Here is a 14,998-nt window from a genome sequence, read left to right on the forward strand (position 1 = left end):
CATTAGGAGCAATTATAGCTATGAGTTGAGATTGTTTTTTCAAAACAGTAGACATGACTGCCAGATGTGTACGCTATGTGAATGATGTTTAAGGATTCAATTTGATGAGGAAGTGAAATCTGAAATGGGGAAAGGGCTTTGCAAATTTTAACATAAAAATAAATAAATAAACAAATACAAACATAAATATAGCAAATGGGGACTATATAAGCATAAGAGGCTATTACAACATGTGAAGGTAAATGCATGAATAAGGTGTATGGGAAAGAGTAACCCTATGTATTACAGTGTCTGTGGATAGCCAAGGGGAAATTGGGTCAACTGCAGTTGCTCAGATTCTCAAGAAGAAAATTAAATTATATGAAACAGAAAAAGAAATAAGAAATATAGAAATATGTTCGTTATAAATTTGTAAAAACAAACAAACACAAACAAACTAATGAATAAATAAATACATAAATAAAGTATTATGTCTAAATATGAGCATCATTACCACTTGTGCATTAATCATAGTTGTAAAAAAAAAAAAAAAAAAAAAAAAAAATGCATTATGTCGAAATATGTGCGTTAATCCTACACAATATTACAATAAATACAGAAATAAGAAACTGAGCATGACAGAAATAGAGATGACGATTTTAAACATTATTGAAATAATGTTTAGATGGAAAATACAACAATTTCCACTTTATTTCATAATATCGATGAAACCATAATATTTTTCTTTAACATTTACTTTGTAACGTCGGAAAAAACAATCGTTGGAAATAATAAGTATTTAATTTCGAAAGAGTCCGGAAGTCCTGTGTTTGTGCTCTGGCTAACATCGACTTAAAATATTAGCTAGCGCATATCTTGAGGATTCCAAGTGGCTAGCCAGCTAGCTGAGGCTAGCATTTCTCCTCATAAAACTGGGTCGACAACAAGCTGTTGTTCAGACTAATTTCAGGGGATCATGCCACTCATATTCTGAGTCAGGCGTTTGGGGTGACTGAACGATTGGCAGCCGCCGTGCTATAAAGAAACGGAAGCGTTTTAAAACAGCGAAAATACCGGCTTTGACGGCCAAGGAGTGTAGCTGGCTAGCGGGAGCTGCTAGCAGTGCTGTGGGAGCTACTGGCTAGGCAACCATTACTGAGAAAGCGGCTTTAGACCGGCTGTCGAGGTACCTGTATCAGTCACTTGCCATTATAGGTAAGACAGCGTCAGTGTACTACGTCCTATAATAAACGGCTGAATAGTTCAGTACTTTTAAGTGTATTTAAGCTGGCAACAGTTTGATTTGCTCTCACAGTTACCGTCTTGTCAGCGCTAAAGCATGATAAGTAGCTAGCTAACGTTAGAGCTACCCATCTGCAAAGTTAGCAGGCTAGCTGCTACTGTCAGTTGTTAATGTATTTTTATGACAGAATATCCAATCTCGACACTGTTAATTCCTCAAACTGAGCATACATGTTAAACAGTTGTTTAAAAATTACAAAGCGACTGTCATGGTGTAAATAGTAGAGGATCTTTTAACAATGTTTTAAAACTGTAAATATGGCTGACATTTTACTCGCGAAATAAGGACACTGATCCGTAGAGGCTGCCGCATTCTCGAAAGCGATTGGCTAAAGGATAGGTCAATCAAAAAAATCTCAAAGGCGATTGGACGAGCCCGTTGTGTTGTTGCCAGACTCCTTAGTAGTTGCCAACAGTTTTATGAGATAAAGTCGTGAATAATCTACTGATCGTTTCTCCTTACTCACCATTTCTGTATTGGCTGAGGACATTTATCCTTAGTTTGACAGTAGGCCAGCTGTCATCACACCAGCTCTTGATGTATTTAGATACTGAGTGTGAATCAGTTTCCTTTGCGAGTTAAAGTGTGTGAAGGAATGTTTACACTACCGTTACCACAGCCATAACCCTACCCCATAACATGGGCAGGGAAATGTATAACTCGCCTCTGTGGTTGGGACAGTGAGTGAGTTATGTTTCCAAAAAAAAAAAAAAAACTTAATGAAATTCTCTCAATCTCTCAAGACATGTAACAATGTTTTCCACTAAAAAATAGTTTGGCCAACCAGATTCTCCTCAGAACTTTCTGTGTCAGTCAGGTGGTGATTAGCAGGATGCTACTGTATTATCATTGAACTGGGAATTTTTTACACGTGGACTTCGCCGACATTAGCTTTGGGCCATACTTGTAATTTTGTCAAAACATTACATATTGAGTGAGGACATAACAATTCGCACATCGATGGTGGGTGCTGGGTCAAAGATAGAACATCATAGAAAGTAGATAGAGCCCGCACACCTCGTCTCAAGACTTCTTTATTTAACAAACAAACAACATTTTGATCTCAGTGATCTTCAGGTTTCATAGTCCTCAAAGTTTTATTTCTATATGTTGTTGTAGAAGTTGCTGAAGCATTTGAGGCTGCAATTTTGTGTTTTTTAAGTTTTGCTTTGCTAATTTTATTTTTGTATTATTTCTGCTTTTTGCCTTTAAATTAGAACAAGGGAAAGCGTGGTCGGAGGCCTATGAGGAAGCCACGCCGAAGAGGCCAGCCGGCTGGAGGTGCAGCTGGTGGCAGAAAGTCTGATGTGGTGGTCAGTGGGCGTGGGGGTGCCCGCCAGCGCTCCCCATCTCCTTATAGCCTCAAAGCATCTCCTAGCAGAGAGACGCTGACCTATGCCCAGGCCCAGAAAGTGGTGGAGGTGGACCTGGATGGCAGGCTCCACCGCATCTCCATCCTGGAACCCTTGGTGGTCATTACTGAAGATGAGATGATGGCGCAGGATATTGCCGAATGTAACAGCAACAAGGAGAACAGCGAGCAGCCATCCCCTGCCGCCAGCAGCGTCCACCCAGTACGCAAACCCTCCACGCCTCGAGGCCGCAGGAAAGAATCCAAATATTCCTCTGGAAGATCGCCCCCATCATCCCAGAACCACTGCCCCAATTCTCATTCACAAACACCGGACAAGCTAAACTCATCACACCATCACCACATGAACCTTCCTGAGCCTAAGTTTCGTGTGCTTGAGACTTTCAAGCCTGTTGAGGCGCCTCCTCTGCCCACGGCCTATTACCGTTACATTGAACGCTCAGCAGAGGAACAGGAAGGCGAGGCGGAATATGACATGGATGAAGAGGACACTGCCTGGCTGGAGATGGTCAACACTGGCCGGACATCAGAGGGTCACTCGGCTGTCTCGGCGGACACCTTTGAGCTGCTGGTAGACCGACTGGAGGAGGAGGCATACAGGGAGGCCCGCAGCCGTGCGCCCTCTCAGAGCGCTATCGATGACGATGCCTTCTGCTGTGTGTGCCTAGATGACGAGTGCCTCAACAGCAACGTCATCCTCTTCTGTGACTCCTGCAACCTGGCTGTGCACCAGGAGTGTTATGGAGTGCCCTACATCCCTGAGGGCCAGTGGCTGTGCCGCTGCTGCCTTCAGTCTCCTCAGAAACCTGTCGACTGCGTGCTCTGTCCAAACCGCGGCGGTGCCTTCAAACAGACAAGTGACGGGCGCTGGGCCCATGTAGTCTGTGCTATCTGGATCCCAGAGGTCTGCTTTGCGAACACAGTCTTTCTAGAGCCAGTGGAGGGAGTCTCAAACATCCCCTCTGCCCGCTGGAAGCTGACCTGCTACCTATGCAAGCAGAAGAGTCGTGGTGCATCCATCCAATGCCACAAAGCCAACTGTTACACCGCTTTCCATGTGACTTGCGCCCAGCGTGCTGGCCTCTTCATGAAGATCGACCCTGTCAGAGAGACAAACATCAATGGGACTACGTTCTCTGTTAAGAAGACAGCGTTCTGCGAGGCCCACTCACCGCCAGGCCAAGACACTATCTCAGATGAGGAGGAGAGTGGAGGAAGAGTGGTGGGCAGCAGGGGCAGGGCTAGTAGAGGACGCAGTGCCTACACTGAGGGTCCAGCAATGCTAAAACAAGGCAAGAAGCGTGACAGTGATGCCAAGCAGGGTAAAAAGAAAGGGAAGAAGAGCACGGAGGCAGCATCACGACGCACTGCTTCACCACTTGTCACAGTGCCTCAGATACCTACACACAGGTATAATTTGCTTTCTGCCTGAATGAAATTAAGTGATGCACACATCCAGCTCTTTAACTGGTGCTAGGTACTGGTGCTAGGTACTAGCAGCAGTTAGGTCAGACACTCAGATCAGGTCTGCACAACACTAACGAAAACCATGAAATATTTCAGTTGTCATACACAACGTTTTGACTGGGATGGTGTTCATCACATCTTCAGCACACCTAATGCAGACCAGCTTGATCAAAACATTGTTTGACAAGGTTTCCATATATATGTGTGTGTGTGTGTGTGTGTGTGTGTGTGTGTGTGTGTGTGTGTGTGTGTGTGTATCTATTTATCTATCTATCTATAGATATAGATATAGATATAGATAGATAGATATAGATAGATATCTATATCGATATATCTATCTATATCGATATATCTATATCTAGATATAGATAGATATAGATAGATATATTGATAGATAGATATAGATATATATCTATATATAAATAGATAGATGTAGATATAGATAGATAGATAGATATAAAATGATCTTTAAGTGATCTTTTGGTGGAATGAGCATGGAATGTGGACTTGCTTTGAGTTTGATGATTTTCTTGCCTGACTGCAAAAGTATGTATTTATGGACTCTTGCAGTATGACACATTAGTCCTCAGTGGAGCTGATGTCAGTCTATAGATGATCAGATCATCCTGAATCTCTCTCTGCTGCGCAGGCTGAACACCATCTGCAAAGGAATCCTTTTCCAGAAGAAAAACCAGTTCATGCAGAGGCTTCACAACTACTGGTTACTGAAGCGACAGTCAAGGAACGGTGTGCCGCTGGTCCGGCGTTTGCACTCTAACGTCCAATCCCAAAGGAATGCAGAACAGGTTAGGATAGCAAAATTTATCATATGCTTTGGATGAAGTTTTAACTCATTAAGAGTTTTAAAGGACATTGTTACCACTGAAGCTTCTGAAATTCAAACAATTCTAAAAAAAAAAAAAAGTATCATGTGTTTTCATCCATTATTTTAGTCTTGGCAGAATGCATTTTCCTCCAATACAGCCTTTAGACTATGTGACTCTGAGAACCCAGGATAATGTACAAATGAAAGTTAACTCCTACTACTTATACTTAGACTTTTAATATATAATCACACACATCTGTCTACAGTCTGATCAAAAAGTGGTATAAGAAACTGTTTAGATTAAGCGCTACACTAAGTACTGTATGGAATCACACAGACTGTATCATGCTCGTCATATCAATAGGACGATAACTGGGAGCTAGCAAATAGATTAGAACACTAGATGGAAGAGTCCTATCTCCAGAGAATACATTTGATAGGGGAAAAAAGTGGCAGTGTGCTAATGGGTGTGTGTTGTATTTTCTAGCCTGAGGTGGATGAGAAGGTGTCTGCAGCAAGAGAAGCACTGAGGTATTGGCAGAAGCTTCGGCATGACCTCGAAAGAGCCAGGCTTTTGGTGGAGCTCATTCGCAAAAGGGAGAAACTTAAACGAGAGCAGGTAACATGCAAGGATTCATGTTGGATATATGACTGTCTGTCATATTGATGCTTGTTGTTTGAATATGTGACCTTATGTTTACATTTTTGAAATCAGGAAGGGGAATATTACTGAGGCTAAAAAAAATCATATATTTCTAGTATTGCCGCTGAAGTTCCATTGGAGTTGAATCAGTAAAGTTTACTACCAAATTAGTTTTACATCTTACTAGTGTGATTTGTTCAAACCAGCAAATGTATTCTTACCTCCGTTAAAAATATCCTGGATGATGTCATTCACCTGTTTCTCAGTCTGTTGTCTGTGTAGATAAACATCATCATAGGAATGACAATGTTTTACAGCTGAAATTCATCGTAATTAATGTCAAAGAACAGACATTACACAACATATTAAGGTGTATGCTGCCATATCTGAGACTGCAGGGTAATGCGGTCTTTAGTTTAAGTAGTTTAGATGCTTGTTCTGTTCTTAACCTGTTCATTAGCCCTTTTATCTCTTAATTGTGTTTTTGACCCAGCATCTTGTCCTCTGAACACTGCAGGTCAAAGTTCACCAGGCAGCTCTAGAGATGCAGTTGACCCCATTGTTGGTGCTGCTTCGATCCACACTTGATCAACTGCAGGAGAAAGACACAGCCCAGATCTTTGCACAGCCAGTCAATATCAAGGAGGTCAGGCATTTCACTCTTACCACTGGTACAGGGAACACACTGCCCCTTCTCCTGTATAGGAAATTACTCTGATGTAGGGAAACTTCCTGTGCGTAATATTGTGAATAGGTTACCTGAAGCATGCAATTTTAATGTGATGGACAGTAGTTTGTAGAAGTGTCACTTGACTAGATGTTGTAGTTCAGGATCTGATGACAAAGACAAACATTAATTTTAACTGTACAGGATTTAACCATAACAATGTTTACTTTCCCAGACAGAGCAGTAGGTCATATCTCTGCTTGCAACTAGTATGTTTTCACAGGTCTAATAAGCAAAAATGAAATATAACCATCTTTTCGTATATTTGAGAAATATATTGCCATAAGATTTCATAATATGTAGTAGCAAAAAAAGTATGTAATTGATTGTGAATACAATTGAAAGGTTTGGTTTGTTAAGGCATGATATAGAAAAACAAAACAAAAACAAAGCCCGAGTGGAAATTTGTGAGGCTATTAAGCCTTTACTTCTGTTGTGAGCTAGCACCTTTGCTAACATACAGACATGGTGATCTGGGCTACATATAACATTACAGGTAATACCATTTGTGTAAATTTCCTGTATTTAGTTATATTGTCTTGTGTCTTTTCCTCAGGTCCCAGACTACCTGGAGTTCATCAGCCAGCCTATGGACTTTTCCACCATGCGCTCAAAGTTGGAAGCTCATGCCTACCGCTCCTTATCTGACCTGGAGGCTGACTTCAACCTGATGGTGGCCAACTGCCTTCTCTACAATGCCAAGGACACAATCTTCCACCGGGCGGCATTGCGCCTCCGTGACTTGGGGGGAGCCATCCTGCGACACGCACAACGGCAAGCCACCAACACTGGCCTGGATGTCGATACTGGCATGCACCTTCTCGAGTCGCCGCAGAAACGCGACTTTTATAGCTGCACGTGGGAAGATGGTAAGTCACACTTGTAAATAGGGGCGATGTGGCATATGGTAGTCAGCAGTCTGCAGCTCAGGGGGTGTGGCAGCGCTGAAGGTAATTATGTCTCCAGACAGTGATTTTGAAAGTTGTGCTGTTTTTAGCCCCTTTGATATCTGGTAAGGAGAAAAATAGCTGATGGCTAAAACTTTGAGAGCTGTATTTTTAGAAATTTCACTATTTTTCTGTTGTCTCCTCCAATTTGTTGGGTATGACTAATGGTAGGACACCAAATTCTTTGAACTTGAGTTTTCAGGTCATCTCGCAATGACTTGAATCACAGCCGGATTATTTGGCTCACCTTCACAAAACCTTTGTGTTTGCAAGTCTGTGGGCTCATAACAACCAACCACAGACACTGACATATTGTAAATTTCAACTCATGCAGGCTACCCGTAGGCTTAGGACAGGTTCACTGTTTGAGTAACTCTTCCCTGTCCTGCCCAGTTGACAGTGTGCTGGATCCAGACAACCGCCTTCACATGACGGTCGAGGAGCAGCTGAAGGAGCTGCTGGACAAGCTGGACTTTGTCACCTCCATGCGATGCAGCGGCGCTCGAACCCGACGCATCCGCCTGCTTCGCCGTGAGATCAACAACGTCCGCTACCGGCAGGGCCAGCACCCCCGCCACGTCCTCCACAACGGACACCTCAAGGAAGACGACGACGACGGTGACGACGAGGAAGACGACGAGAAAGACACAGAGGTGGACAATCGCCTGTCGTCTTCTGATAAAGGTGGGTGATAAAAGCACTGAAGTCGTAACAGTATGAAATTGCCAGTGCATGTACATTTTAAAAGCCACTATTTTCAAATGAGTCCAGTTGCGAACATGAGCTAACAGAACATTGTCCTCAGGTAATTGAGCCAGGGTCCCCCCCACGCACCAACCCCAACCACCCCACTGTCTCCAGTCTAGTAAGTAGGGGCCCACAGAGTCTCGTTAGCCATGGCTGCCTCACAACTCCTCTCTCTAAGTGCACTCTATGTCTGCACCTCTTTTATACATCACTCTCATGGACTCACCACTCTCCATTGGCCACATACAGTCATGCCATATCATCCCACTTCTGACAGCAGGCTAGTCAGATGAAAGGATTTGTTCTGCCATAGAGGAGGGCAGCTGAACACCTGTGATTTGTGCCAGTTTCGTCATAAGTACTGCCATATTACCATTCAGTTTATAGTTGTGAGAGCAAAGTTATTGATTCACTCGTCTTGAAGGTGTTCCATGCCTTTTTCAAAAAAAAAAAGTGTGTTTATGCTAGAATGCCTGAAAGGAGTCATTACAAGTTGATGTCATTCTCCAATGTGAATACTACACCACCACATCACACTACATACTAAATGGACATTCATTTGAAATAAACTGTTGGAATAGAATTTTAAAAATTACCTCCCTCCTGCTCTCGTCTTCCAGATGATCTTAAATCCACTTCGCCCCCGACACTGGAGCCTACTGGCCCGGCTCCTCCTCCTCGACAGGGGGATGCACCACTGGAGCCCCCCACCCTGAGGCCAATAACCGGGGAGCCCCGGTCCCCGAGCTGGCCCTGCAAGCACCTGAAATTAGACAGCGAACTCTCCGACGGCGCCACAGGGAACATTAATTGCACTAAAACAGAGGAGCGGCCAGCTACACCGCCTCCCAGTTTGCACAGGGGAGGGCTGGTGGTGACTAATGGTCTGCCGGAGATCACCACGCCTCCACGGCCCACCACAGGGGGAGTTGGCCGACGCACCTCTGTGTTGTTCAAAAAGGCAAAAAATGGAGCAAAGCTCTTCAGAGAGAGAGACAATCCTTTGCTTAATGGGAAAGGGCCACAGGAGGACAGTACAGGCAGCACCCCTCTGTCACCCAACTCCACAGCCAGCACCCCGTCCTCCTCACCCTTCTCTACTCCATCCAAGACCCCACAAAAAATCCCTGGCCCCCCCACCCTCACCACACCTCACCATTGGACACCCAGTCGAGATGTCTGCTCAGACAGCGAGCCGGAGAAGACACCAAAGCATACACTGGAAAGTGGTGAGTAGTGTGAGAGGTTTTTTTTTAGCCGAGATGTGACAGCTGCATGTGGACCTTCACCGCCTCTCTGTGGCACGCAACATGCCTCATGTGAAGACAAAGGAACACCTGGTGTTCCCTGCATGATAACCATAGAAACAGCCACAACGCACAGCTGTGCAGTTGCTCCAAGATGCTGCTACATCAGTAACTAGCTAGCTTATGTTGGCATGTGCAGAGCCTCTCTCAAACAATGCCATTGTTGTCTGGGGAAATCTCAGACCACAAGCATGAATTTTTCCTGCATTTTGTCAGTCTCAAAGACAACCACTCATGTAAGTAGTCAGGAAACAGGAAAATTACTAATGAGATTAAGAGAATTAAGAATTGAGAAATATGGTTCAGTTCCATTTAAGTATTGCAGAGTCTCTCCAGTGAGCCAGCACGAACAATAGCAGGACCCTCTGTTCGACCTAAATGGAACAGAACCTTAATGTCATTACACCTGTGTTTACCCCTGCTATTTCATGTCAGAATAGCTGCTGTGAAAAAGGTCAGTTAGATGGAGAAGATCCCTGCCTGCTGTGGCCAAATCACTGGGTATTTCTCTCCTAAAATTTTGTGACTTGCGTAAGTTTTCATGATTTGGGGATGATGTGTTGTAGAAATGACAATATATACAAACCTTGTCTCGCTTTGGCTGACCCAATGTTGTCTGCATTATTTCGAGGGGAAATCAATCACAAAACAAGAAGAAGTACAAGGTGATCAAGCAGAGGCAGATCGGTTTTTGCAATCTTCTGTCCATCGCAGCCTCTGCAGGAGCTACAGACTTTAGCTTTGTTGCTACAGGGGGATTTTGTCACACAAGTATTAATTTGATTTGACAGTTTCCCACTGACTAATTTTGACTGAAGTTGCATCTTCTGTTTCAGAATGGGCTCCTCTATCAGTTGTCCTCTTGCTCTAGACATTTGACAATGACAATGCTTCTCTTTGGCTTTCAGGACTGACCAATGGGTTCAGCAAGCACAAAGACTCTGGGTCCGACTTGGCGTACAGCACCTGCCCAGTCCTCCATAAAGAAATGTAAGTCATGCTGGATCTGTTGCATCTTTGTGGCTTTGGTAGTGATTTCAAGTCCCAACATCTGCACTCTCCCTATTTGTCTCTGTTTGTCACTGACCGATGTTTGCACTGCCTCATCTTACAGCAGCTCACCGCCCAAACGAAGCCTGGGGAAACCAGCTCTGTCCAAAGTTCCTTTCCTCGAGATGGTTAATGGAGACTCCGATTACACTGGTATGGCCATTTTTTTAGATCATCTGCAACAATATTAGTGGTGCTTGCAACAGATGCTGTTTGGCCCATAAAAAAAAAAAAAATCATAGTAACTAATGATTAATGAGCAGTAATTAGGATAAAGCAGTTAACTCTACTGTGACTAATCAGGGAAGTCCGGGTAGAGTTGATGTCCAATGTTCATGTCATTCTTTTGCTTAAATAAATTAAAGTAGTGGGAATAAGTCCACCATGCAAAATCTTATGACAGGGCTTAAAATCGTCAGCCTAAGTCCAGGATGGGTGGCTGCAGAAGAAATGGTGTAAAAGATACTGAAAAACCATTATGCTATATGATAGATAGATAGATAGATAGATAGATAGATAGATATGCTTTATTCCAGACTCAAGGTCCATACAAAAAAGATAAAATAAAATCAAAAGACACATCTGGCTATGCACACCCATAAAGTCATGGAATTTATATGTTAATACATAAATAATTAATACAAACCAGTTTTCATTCTAAACATCAGCTGGAGTGTCACCTTTTATGCCAGACATGCATATGGGATTCTGAAAAAATATGCCCTAAAGTTTGATCCCTTTATGACCGTCCTTGGTTGTAGAGAATTTGCATTATTTTTTTACTCTCTTCATATGAAAATCTGACCCTCTGTTGTTTTCTTGAGCAGGCAACAGCAGCCAAATGTCTGAGGATGAGACGGAGCTGGAGCCTCTAGATCTGGTGTGGGCCAAGTGTCGGGGATATCCCTCCTATCCTGCACTGGTAATTCCTGACTCTTTTCATTTGGCAGTATTGTTTGAGTTTTATTTTTTAAATGTCAAATGAATACAGATTTCTCCTCAGTCTTCAACACCATCCGCTGTGATGATGATTTGTTGGCTTCAAATTGGTGACTGGCTCTACAGAGAGTTGCGATGAGCACCTAAAAGCCTTTCTGCAAGCTTCCCATTGTGATGCCCATGTCTTTATCCCAGATCATCGACCCAGAGATGCCTGAGGAGGGCCTGTTGCACAACGGGGTTCCCATCCCCGTCCCACCCAAAGATGTCCTCCGTCTGGGGGAGCAGAGGCAGGAGGAGGCTGGCGAGAGGCTCTACCTGGTGCTCTTCTTCGACAACAAGCGGACATGGTGAGAGTCGACCTTTTTGCAGAGATACTTAATTGAACCTAGTGGGGAAATGGTCTCTTTTTTTCTAGCCCTCCCCCTCTTGGAGCTCAGGGGGGATCCAGTGTGTTGCTCAAGGACACTTGAATAGGAGGGACACTTGGTGATGCAGGCGTCTGGAACCCAGGTCCTCCAGTTGAAAGACGATGTTAAGCACCAAACACTTGATCATGAATACACACAGTGGAGTCCAAAAGTCTGGTTCCACTCACTATGTACTATAAGTTTTAAATCTTTTAAGAAGTGCTTTTATAATGCCTTCATTTGAAATACTGTACATCTGAATATTTTGACATCACACCATACAGTGAGGTTCTCATAATATGTTTTCAAACCACTTATCTCATTGAAATATTAAAGGATCTAACTGCTAAAAATTAACCATCCATGAAACAGCTCAGAAAAACACCTATAAATGTGTTTTTTTAATTAATTAATTAATTAATTTAGATTCAAAGAATTCAGTCTTTAGTCCAGCTGCCTTGCTACCATAGGTTGTCTGCTCAGCCTCTCTCCTTGCTCTATCCTCATCCGTCTGTTGCATTTCCCTAAATACTTTACTTGAGTTCCTGTAACCTAAATTAGGCCACCCAGTAAAATCATAGTAGCTCTCACTGATTTCAAAATCTGGGAGAGAGGTAACCATTGTCAGTCATTTTACCAAGATAAAAAGCTGAAAGTTCAACAAGTTGCCCTTATGTCCCTTTGAAAACCCCCAGGGAACAGCAGACAGCTCGGAACAAATCTTTTGTTTCCCCCTTGTATACAAAGGCCAGGAGTTTATCAGTGCAATGAATTACAAGTAGCCTGTTCATTCACAAAACACATAATTTTATAATGTCTTCATAATGGACTGATGTCTGAGTATTATGGCAGAGAAGATTTGGCAAATTTTTCATGTGCACAGCCCACATACTCAGCTCTGCTGCTCATCCCACAAACGCATGCTCCTTACAAATGTCGCACCATTTAAAAGGGAAATAAACAGGTTTTCCAGCGGTATAAGATTTATTGCCAAGAGGTATTGTTACAACAAAGAAATAATCTACCAAACACAAATTTCCTTACTTTTTGTGCGATGTTTATAAAGCACAGATGATACTTTGCAGAGTTCAAGCACAGGCTCTTGCAGGTCCCTCTCAGTAAGGGCTGCTTTTGTCCCAGCGAGCTTGTTGACATGAATAATACGGCTCATTGATTTTGAAAATGTATGACCCCAACATTCCTAACGTGTGTGCCGTGTTTTTGAGAGAAATGCTGTAACTTTCAAAAACAAAGTTTAAAGGTATTTTCGTACAGTGAAAGAGTTTCTCCAAACATTTGAGCAGAAATTTTGCAGTGTTTATTTGAGTCGTTTTTGCTTATTTTCATGAAGAGCATCAGGAAGTTGACTGCAGTATTAGTGAATACTGAAATTGCTCTTGAGGAATATCAGTTGATGGAACATTTGAATAAATTATGATATAAATAAAGGTTGAATAAAGAGGTAGTGGTAGTGGAGTCAGGCCTCTGGAGCCTACTGTCAATCAGTCAGAATAACCTTTTGATTCTTTATTTTGGATTGCACTACTTTTTTTAAACCGTTTGAAATGGACAGTTTTTTCTTTTTTCTAACTAGTTGATGAATATGAAGTAGAGAGGACAAATGCTGGCTTGATTATGAATGTTTAGTGGCAGATAATACAGATGTCCAAAGTGATGGACACGTGTTGCTCAAGGGGAGCTCGTCACTCTGGTCTGTGTGTGTTGTCCTGCAGGCAGTGGCTCCCACGGGACAAGGTGACACCCTTGGGCGTAGATGACACGGCCGACAAGCTGCGCATGATGGAGGGCCGCAAGACCAGCATCCGCAAGTCTGTCCAGGTGGCTTACGACCGGGCCATGATCCACCAGAGCAGAGTCAGCCACGACCACGGCTTCATGACCTCCAATTACCTGTAGAGGGCGATAGGCCGCCCCACTGCACCTAGAGCTACCCACTATGCATCTCTTCTTGGTCTTAATTCAGTGGGTGGACGTTGAAGAGTCCGACTGCAAGTATCAGTTGCATGACTGGGTGCTGGACTATAGTTCTTTACTAAACCACTAGTGTCTCGCACAAAGAGCAGTGGTAAATGCCTTCGTGTCATTTGTTTTATAGATGTGGAGCTCCGGAAACGAAAGAAGTCGTAGGTCCCACGCTGATGTGGTCAGTAAGCATCGATGCCCTGTGAAGGCTTTTTATTTAATTTTTTAAATTTTAATTTTTATTTTTGGATGAGGTTTATGCTTACTCCACATCATGTGTCGGTGCAGTTTGGCTGGATCAAATGTAAAAGAATTCCCCTCTATTTTGTATAATGCTACTGCCAAGGAATCAAAATGTCAGAAAAAGAGATTTCACATATTTATATGAACCATGGAAGACGTATGAATGGATCACTGCCATCTTTTATACAATAGCTTTTTACATTTTAATCTTTTACAGAAAACACTTGTATATTGTAAAGGCACACTTTGTGTACATATGTATGTGTATTATCATACCCAGTCTAATTTAATGTTGCTGTTTAAAAATGCGTATTTCAATCAGCCCGCAAGGGGTAAACAGAGGCTATGTATATTTGTGGAGGAAAACATAATTCCTGACTTGCTGCAGAGTGTATTTAGCTTGTCTTTGATGTAATTTCATTGTGCTGGGTGTGTGCGTGTGCGTGTGTGTGTGTGTGTGTGAGAGAGAGCGTGAGAGAGCTTGTGTATGTGTGCACAGTCGGCACACAACACAATGACCCATTCTTTATATTTGAATTCTCTTTTTGATACAGAGAAAAATAATTTATTTATGGAAGACAGAACTATAGAAATAAAGCTATATTGGTTGAAGTTGAGAATGAAATCTGTTATTTAAAACGAATGGAATAAGGTTTTAGAAACATGCAGCCAACATTTTAGACATATTGAGGTGTTTATACTGATGTTGGCAAGCTTTTAGTCCTGACCAGCGCCATCATTCACTATAAACCCCAAGAATATTCTATTTATTATGGATTGTTCCTTGGAGCCCTGGTTTATGAGTCAAATGGACAAGTACACCTTTATAAGCTTGTACAAACTGCAGATTTTTCCTACTCGCCAGATACTTTGTCTGAATAAGTATTTTCTCATATGGGGAAATAAATGCTCTATTAAAAACCTTTTGAGATTCCTTAACTGTGATTTTGTGTTGTTTTTTTTCCCATCTGCTCTCTAACTCGTCTCTGGCTTGTAGACGCACTGAACAGGAGGTGAGGTCAGTCCTCCTCCTTACATTTGGAAGTAAGACCATT

The 14,998-nt window shown here is 42.7% G+C and overlaps 1 protein-coding gene across 2 annotated transcripts; it reads left to right on the top strand.

Annotated features, from left to right (window-relative positions):
• Positions 1-839: 839 nt before the first annotated feature.
• Positions 840-14,882, top strand: brpf3b (bromodomain and PHD finger containing, 3b). 2 transcript variants are annotated; one of them, XM_030055313.1, is made up of 13 exons: positions 840-1,194; positions 2,500-4,064; positions 4,771-4,927; positions 5,435-5,566; positions 6,108-6,236; positions 6,874-7,186; positions 7,658-7,948; positions 8,632-9,240; positions 10,227-10,308; positions 10,436-10,521; positions 11,196-11,290; positions 11,503-11,657; positions 13,451-14,882. In XM_030055313.1, the coding sequence occupies exons 2-13, from the start codon at positions 2,527-2,529 to the stop codon at positions 13,632-13,634; spliced, it is 3,771 nt and encodes a 1,256-aa protein (XP_029911173.1). In that variant the 5' UTR covers positions 840-1,194; positions 2,500-2,526; the 3' UTR covers positions 13,635-14,882. The 2 variants fall into 2 exon arrangements, with proteins under 2 accessions (XP_029911173.1, XP_029911172.1); XM_030055312.1 differs by having other exon boundaries at positions 841-1,194; positions 10,433-10,521.
• The last annotated feature ends 116 nt before the right edge of the window (positions 14,883-14,998 follow it).

This window comes from Myripristis murdjan, chromosome 7 (assembly GCF_902150065.1).
Source record: "Myripristis murdjan chromosome 7, fMyrMur1.1, whole genome shotgun sequence".
Taxonomy (NCBI): Eukaryota; Metazoa; Chordata; class Actinopteri; order Holocentriformes; family Holocentridae; genus Myripristis; species Myripristis murdjan.

Bases quoted from the DNA above. Each gene is read 5' to 3' on its own strand.
- brpf3b (XM_030055312.1), top strand. From the start codon at position 2,527: ATGAGGAAGCCACGCCGAAGAGGCCAGCCGGCTGGAGGTGCAGCTGGT. The intron at 10,522-11,195 runs GTATGGCCATTT...TTTCTTGAGCAG, and splicing joins TGGAGACTCCGATTACACTG to GCAACAGCAGCCAAATGTCT. The intron at 11,658-13,450 runs GTGAGAGTCGAC...GTTGTCCTGCAG, and splicing joins TTCGACAACAAGCGGACATG to GCAGTGGCTCCCACGGGACA.